Here is an 8547-nt window from a genome sequence, read left to right on the forward strand (position 1 = left end):
CCCACTTCCCGGTTTCACCGTGATCTGGCCAAGTCAAGATATTCAAGTGGATCACATCTGAGTTGGGCATCACAATAACGTAACTAACTTAGATCTTAACATACACTCCACTCCATTATTGCGTCCTTCCAGGAATGGAACGTAATTTGACTAATTGTTTTGTTGAAAGAGACTCGTAAGATGGTAAGAAAGGATTATCGTCTATATAAGGGTCTGTTTGGTTTGTAGGAATAGAGGTTTAAAACTGCTTGATTAGATGAAATCAGATTTATCCCTACATAAATCTGAAAAAAGAAAAGAACAGGAGTATATTGGTCAAATGAACCAAAATCCGATTGATCTTCCCCCTCTCAAAATCCTAAAAACCAGACTTCAAATACTATAGTATTAAGAACTCTCTCTTCCTCTCTTGCTCAGATGTTGAGGAAAACAGTCGATGCTGTAGGGTTAATGGTGATCATCAATTCTGCCATTCTCTGCGTTCTTTGCTTTGTAGCTTGTGACGCTCTTGCTGTTGCTGCCACTTCCACTGCCACTGCAGCCAAAAAAAACGAATACTGCTCTCCTTCTTCTTGCGGCAACATCAAAAACATACATTACCCATTTCGTTTGAAGGGCGATCCTCGCATCAACTGCGGTGACCCTCGCTACGAACTCGCTTGCGAGAACAACCGCACTGTTTTATACTTGCATCAAGGGAGGTACTATGTGGAGGAGATCTCATACGAGAATCGTACAATTCGAGTCGTCGATTCCGGTCTGGAGGATGACAATTGTTCCTCTATGCCTCGTTATTCGCTCAGCCGTTTTACCTTCAGTGACAGAGGAGAACCATACGAGTTTGCTATTGATCAACAAAGGAACTGGAACTACTGGTTCCAAGTTGCTCATCTTAGTTGCGAGGCTCCAGTGAGGAGAGTTGGTTGTGGTCGTGATCATTCCTCCAGCGATGAGTATTGTGTGCTAGATATGTCACCTTGCATCAATGGTTCAGTGGATTCTTCCATCGCCTCCTGGCAGAAACATTATTCCTATGCTCTAGTGGGTTATCTCTTTCGTATTTGGGAAATCCCAGACTCCTGCAGCGTCAATTTATTTGTTCCAGTTGTATTGGACGATTTGTCTACCAACAGGGAATTGATTGCATTGGAGAAGTTAGAGAACTTTTCTTTTCATTACATCCATCATAGGATGGCAATGGGCTTTCCTCTCTGGTTTCGCATTGATTGCTCAGATTGCGAAGCTACAGGAGGCTATTGTGATATGAGTGGAGTTAGTGACAAATCGAACCCCAACTGCATTTACTTTGGCTGCAGATCAGCATTTCAGTCCTTCTCTTGTGCGTAAGAAATTTCTATAGCCCCATCCCTAGTAGAGAAAGTATATTAACTGTTAATACAGCTAAATCACTCTTTAACACATTCAATTAAACGCATTAATAATATATTGCAGTTTGTTACTCCCTAATTCATACTTCAATGTTTCCATTTTGTTAGTTCACACTTCACAGACTATAGCTAGTACCAGATTTATTGAAAATGCCTAATTATATGGGGCAAAGAACAATAATACATATTTTTACAGAAACTCAGAACTTGTACTTTTACATATTTTGAAGAATTTAAGAACATATTTAAACATTTTTAAATGAGAACATTTTAAACACGAATTAATGTATATTAATTTAATCTATTTTCACTGCATAACACTCATGTGGCAACTGAAATTTTACTGTATTCTCTGTTTTTGGTTCAGAGTTGCGGTGTATTCAGAAAAAAAAAATCACAGTTCAGACAATAATGTTCATGAATGGAGATGTGAACAGGGACAATAAAAAGGGGAAAATGTAATTTGGATATGGCAGGGAGAGGATTCCTGAATAAGGAGAATTATATACTAAATAGGGAAGAAGATGGCTTATGTATGTTTATGTATGAATTTTATTAAAGAGGGAAGAGGAATAATTTTGGGTTCGATTTCATTTGGATTTAATGTAATTTATTTTCTTCTGTTACTTGATTTTAAAGGCATGACTGCGATTCTCTGCCTTGGCAATGCAGGCTTCTTCCATTACCTTTTCTCTTTTTTTGGTGGCATTTTTCTAGAAGAATTAAATATCATAAGCGACTTCGACAAAAGAAATAGTAAGGACCATGAATCTTTTTATATTTCTTTACATTGCCTGTGCATCTCCTATTATTTCCTAAACATCTCCTTGTTCTTTTGTTTTGTTTTTGGTTCTTTTGTCACAGTTCTAATGGGTAATGTTTGCCTGGGCATTTTCGTAATGGCAGGTAAGCCATTTTGATGTAAATGAAGCATAATCTCCACATTAGCAATTTACGGGGAAAGAAAAAAACTCCACATTAGCATAGTCTCACTGAAAGAGCAACTACTTTGAGGGTATATGATTACTAATATATGATGTGATTTATTTTTCTAGGATTCATAATCTCAGCAAGAAATATATGTGGTATCATGTGCTTCTTCCCATTTTTGATTTATAAACTACGACGACGCCACTTATCAATGGATGAGAGTATTGAGGACTTGTTACAAAGTCACAACAATCTCATGCCAATCAGGTACTCTTATTCAAGCATCAAGAAGGTGACTAAAGGTTTTAAGGAGAAACTGGGTCAAGGGGGTTATGGTTCTGTGTTCAAAGGAAAGCTAAAAAGTGGCCACCATGTGGCAATAAAAATGTTAGACCAGACAAAAGGTAATGGCCAAGACTTCATCAATGAAGTTGCCACCATTGGAAGGATTCATCATGTTAATGTGGTGCAACTAATTGGGTTCTGTTCAGAAGGTTCGAAACGGGCTCTTATTTATGAATTCATGCCCAATGGATCTCTAGACAAGTATATATCTGCTCGCCAAGAAGAAAATATCATCTCTCTCAGTTGGGAGAAGATGCTTGGCATTGTCCTAGGAGTAGGTCGTGGTATTGAATATCTACATCGAGGATGCAATATACAAATTCTGCATTTTGATATCAAGCCCCATAACATTCTTCTTGATGAGAACTTTGTTCCAAAGATATCAGATTTTGGGCTTGCAAAATTCTTTTCAACAGATGACAGCATTGTGAGTCTAACTGCAGCTCCACGAGGAACAATAGGCTATATAGCTCCAGAAATGATATATAAAAACATTGGTGGCGTCTCAAATAAGGCTGATGTTTATAGCTTTGGAATGCTATTGTTGGAGATTACAGGCAGGAAGAAAGCCATAAATGCATTAAGGGATCATTCAAGCCAATTTTATTTCCCATCCTGGATATATGACAGACTCTGTCATGGAGAAGACATCGAAATAGGAGATGCAACAGATGATGAAAAGACGATAGCAAAGAAACTGGTCATAGTTGCACTATGGTGCATACAAATGAATCCTGTTGATCGTCCTTCCATGAGCAAAGTTGTAGACATGTTGGAAGATGATATTGAAGTTCTACAAATGCCACCCCGACCCTTTCTATCTTCACCAGAGCTGCCCATTGATGATACTTCATTTGATACAAGTCATTCAGAAACATCAACTACTTATCCATCGGAATCACAATCTTGTAATTCTGTTGCGTCATCTACTACCATTATTAAAGTAAAAGAAAACTAAGCATAATGCTATAGACCTTACTTATCCAATATTATTATAACTGCATGTATTCTTTTTAGCTTAACTTCATTGACAGGCCAATAGATCAAATGGTTGATCTTGGTGATTCAAGTGATGTCCCAACAAAACCCACGGATGAGGGTTGCTCAAGTATTTGTATCAATAACAGATTAATATTGATTTAAGTCAACTAAGTGGTGCATCAAAATTAACATAACTGTCAGGTTGTTCAAAATCCAAATGGCATGCATATTTTCTTGTGAGGCTTGTGATTTCATGTGTATTCACTAAAGTTTTTCCATGTAAAAATAAGACAAAACAAGTACTGTTGAACCTAAAGTAAAAGAAACAGAGGAAGAAAGTACATTTATCCTGAAACAGAGTAGATTTGCTCTTTTGTGGTAGCCATAGAGTCTTTTTAGGGATTCAAAAAACCAATTTTTTTTCTTTTTCTTTTTTCTTCCTTAAATCTATGGTTTAATTCATAGTTCTTTACATCTTCTATTCAATAGGCAAGATATAAGAAATCCTTATAATTAATTAATATATGAAGTATATCGAAGCTCCATCTAAACTCACTTCCAGCACAAAACTCATCCCAATGCTTATTATCGCAGAAATCATAGCTTGGTTTAGCATTATGCCATTTTTAGGGCAGGGTCCGGTTAGACTATGGGACATTGCCAAATGTTTAATATTGTTCTAATTAATATATAGAGCTATTAACAGTAATTTAAATACTTGATGTATTTGTTACCTCAACTAACTTATAAGTAGAATGTAATGCTTTGATTATTTCAATTTGGTTCCTGCTAGTTCAAAGAAGGTAATTTGTTGAATGAGTACAAATACAAATATATGCACAGTGCAAATATAGGGGATGTTTGAAACTGTGGTCGTTTTTAAAAAAATGGTGCAACATTGGATCCACATGGGCATTTCAACAAATGCCCTCGTATCTCATTTTTTGATTCAGCCGATTATTAATAAATCGGGTATGCCTCAAAAATTGGGACCCCACTGGTGCATCGGTGAACCGTTTCCTCCAACAGTTGACTGATGTGTATCTTATGTGGTGCTTACCTGTCAGCACGTACATTGAAAACAGTGATAAAAATCACCTTACCAAATAGCATAGTGTTGCTTACTACCTACGTGGCAGAAGCATTTTTTGTAAATAACAGGTTTTGGAAGCATGGGCGTTTTTTCTTGAAAATTAGTCCCAGAAAGCGCCCATGCTTCCAAACACCATGATATACATTGCATACAAGATTTTGCATTCGACATAAAGAGGCAGAAAAGGCTGTGGGGTGTTTCTATAGTTTCTCTGCTCAAGTCAAGTCAATTGTTGGTACAAAAAAAAAAAATAGAAAAAAAAAAGAAAAACAAATGAAGTGAAAAAAAAGTCAGGTCAATCGGTTGCATCTCCTTGCCTATTGGACGGGCCGACGGGGACCTCCAAAGACTTTCATTTATATAGTGATCCAGTCCAAGCGTGGAAAGTGGAAATTTTCTCATTTATCCACTCATAAGGAAGAAGACAGTGTTTCGTCAAACACATTGAACAATTATTTGACGATCGACAGGATGCAAATGAACAAACGCGCTAGAATGCAGAATGAAAGTTCATCTGTGGTTTAACTGATCTCGGTTTTCTTGAGGACTCTGCTGCACCTCTTGGTTTGAAAATTTCCCTCACACTCATGTAAAGCACCTGACAGTGGAAGAAACGATCATCCGCTGATTGCAATCTATACCTCTTATTTCAAGAAATCCAATAGAAAAAATATTAGATTTGAAACAGCCTGGACTAAGATATCTGATTTCAACACCATGGTTAGTCAATTCTGGAATAATCTTCTACCAATTTCAGAGACAAATGTGTAAACTGTTTCATCATAAGCTGTTTGTTTGGAGCCGCTTGAATCAACCTAATTTCAAACAGAGAATCAAAGAAATTGAATTTCATCTTAACACATCTCAATTAGATGTGACTAAGGAGTCCAAATTAAGCGGTGAACTAGAAAAACTTCTTGAAGCTGAGGAAATTTATTGGAAACAAAGGAAACATGTTGACTGGTTTCAAAAAGGAGAAAGACAAACAAAAGTTTTCCATATATCTGCAACAAATAGATGGAGATCCAATGGAATCCACTGGCTTCGTGATGCTAACGGGGATTGGACTTCACTCTTCAGATCCTAGAATAATCTCAAATACAATCAGAGATTCATTTCAGCAACCTTTCACTTCTCCAAATCATGATTTCTCCTATTTTTTACTCAAGTCCCACACCTGTACAGAAGATATTAATTATATACTCTATAGATTCCCTTCTGATAGTGCGCGATCTGGATACTCCTAGTTGGAAGATGACTTGGACCCTAGCCGCGTGGCGAGCTGGATCAAGCTGCAAGATAAAGGATCAAAGAACTCAGGGTGGCTAACCCAACGGGGTCACTCCGATGCTTAAGTCAGTACTGTATTGTGGATGCAAGCTGAATACTTGAGTGCTAGAATGCTAGTGAGCAAATAATCGTGCGTACCTCTCTTTTTTCTCCTCTCCCTAGGTCTTTTGGGTTGATGCCTTTATATAGGCATTATTCAATGTGGGACTCACCCACCGCATCCGAGATTTCCGGGAGATCGTGCCTAACCAGCCCGAAATCCTCATAGGTAAACATCATGCACGTTGACCACCCTTCGGAACGTTCAGTACGTGGACCAACTTCCAAGAATCGTGGGAGTGTCGGGATATGCATGCCGAATTTGTCGGCAAGCACATCTCGCAGGTTGCCACCTGAACCCCAGTTAGGCCGGCATGCCCTCGAGGGAGGTCGCTCCTCGCGTCGAGGTCACTTCGGCCAGTGACGAGGTGTTGTAGGTCGCCCTGAACAAGGTGCTTCTAACCGACCTGAGTTGTGGTCGAGGTCTCTTTGCCTAGACTCCAAGTCATTGCTTAGGTGGTGTCTATGTGTCAATCAGCTATTCTAAGATGCCATGTGTCAAGATGTCATTGGAGGGCCAAATCCACCCTCATCAATTGCCCCCCACTCTCGAGCTTAGAGTAGCTTGACGAAGGGAGGAGATTGCTTCTTTTGGCCCAAGATGACTGTCATTTTCCCAGTTAAAATCAATTATGTGACCTCTAAGGATCTCTGTGCAAATTAGGTAGGAGGCGCGCTCTTGTGCTCAATTTTTCGAAGAAACACCCCCTTTCATAACTGAAATTCACGCCAACTTCCCAAAAACTACATTTCAGCCCTGAAACTTCCCCAGTTTTTTTTAGGATTTGTACAGGGACCCTCAAATGTCACAATATTGAATTTAACTGGGAAAATGGCACATTTTGATTATTCTAAGGCCTAAAATACCCCTAAAATGATGCTCTTAAGGCATCAAAATACAAAATTATCATACCCTTGTCATTCTGCACTCCTCCGAGGGTGATGGGGTAACTCTTGAGACGTGCCTCAATGGAGCATTTATTATAGGCACCATGTTCTCAACGCATTTACTCCCGATACACATGTGATGGGGGAGTGACCGGACAATGCCTCTTTGGTTGCCTTCTACATGACTGCAATTCACATGACAGTTACTCGCTGCTCACCAATCCTCTCTCGGTGACTCCAGCTATATAAAGGGGCACCATAGTTAAAGGTGCATTGACACATACTCGAGGTAGCATTTACTCTCTTGTTGTGACCATGGCTTCCCTTTGAGTCCTCGGCTAACTTAACCATCGGAGTCCTCACCCCTAGGAACACTCCTAGGTCCTCTGATGCTCTTTTACTTTTGACGAGTGGGACTCATAGCCTTCAAACCTTGAAAATTACTAAATTTCCCTTGGCTCCATATTTGGCAGCAATAACACCCATCCTACCCTTAAAAAAATTAAAAACAACATTTAATACAGTTTTCTATTAAACAAAATTTAGTTAGTGTTCTCCCTTATACATCACTCATACAATTGAATTGAGACCAAACAATGGGTTTGGATATTATTGTAGTGATAGCTTCTGGTTGCGAAAATTAAATTCAAGGGTAAGGACGTTTCTAGTTGAGAAAATTAAATTCTTGGATTCAATGAGGTTTTAAAACATAGAGGTGGACTTCAGCCTAAAAATCAGCTGGATATTAATTGCAATGGTAGTTTCTATATATTGTAATAGGACCATATTAATGTGCTCTTTCTTTGTTAATTTTTGCTCTTTTGCCAGATATTCCAATGGTGAACGACTTTACCATGACAGAAAGCTTGCAGGATTGACAGTACAACCAATGAACCAAATTATGGTAGGATTCAAGTTATAAAAATGTTGTAAAAATAATAAAGAAGGTAAAATGGAACTTATTGATAATCGCTTTTTAAACCGAACTTATAGTGCTATTATGTTGTTGTAGAAACTCAGAACTGGGAATTACAAGGAAAAGAAGGGTTGAGTCATGTCACTTGGTCACTCTCTTTAAAACCGCATTTTCCCCCTATGGTACACCTAGGTGATCGCAAATTGGTGGTCAAGATAAAACAGCCCACAGGCCACTGGTAGGCATGCACTCGCTTACCAGACCTCCGCAAACCACAGAAGAATGATGCTCAGATTTCACAGAGAGGACAGAGAAGAAGACTATCAAAAATGTTGTGTAAAAACTAGGTCGACCAATATCCCTTTTATAGATTGGTCTCAGATCCGAATGGACACAAATGTGTCCTTTTAGATAGGAGCCTCTTCAAAACAGTTCACCTATTCGAAGAGGCACAATGAGGAAGAAAAGACATGAACAGGAGAAAATGTTTTTTGATTAAAAAAATTAAATTTGAAAATGAAGAGACACATTATAAAAGGTTTAATTCAGTTAAAACAAAATGATTTAGTGCATCGTGCGTACGTACATTTACATGTACATGTACACACACGCGTACC

At 38.5% G+C, this 8547-nt stretch overlaps 1 protein-coding gene across 1 annotated transcript; it reads left to right on the plus strand.

Moving 5' to 3' along the window:
• Positions 1-117: 117 nt before the first annotated feature.
• On the plus strand, positions 118-3838 carry LOC148872246 (rust resistance kinase Lr10-like). The gene is made up of 4 exons (XM_088968028.1): positions 118-1339; positions 2061-2144; positions 2253-2294; positions 2444-3838. Exons 1-4 carry the CDS (start codon positions 418-420, stop codon positions 3619-3621), a joined length of 2226 nt encoding a protein of 741 aa, XP_088824154.1. The 5' UTR covers positions 118-417; the 3' UTR covers positions 3622-3838.
• Positions 3839-8547: the final 4709 nt, after the last annotated feature.

Source organism: Nelumbo lutea, chromosome 2 (assembly GCF_056320005.1).
Source record: "Nelumbo lutea isolate HS-2025 chromosome 2, American lotus-T2T, whole genome shotgun sequence".
Taxonomy (NCBI): domain Eukaryota; kingdom Viridiplantae; phylum Streptophyta; class Magnoliopsida; order Proteales; family Nelumbonaceae; genus Nelumbo; species Nelumbo lutea.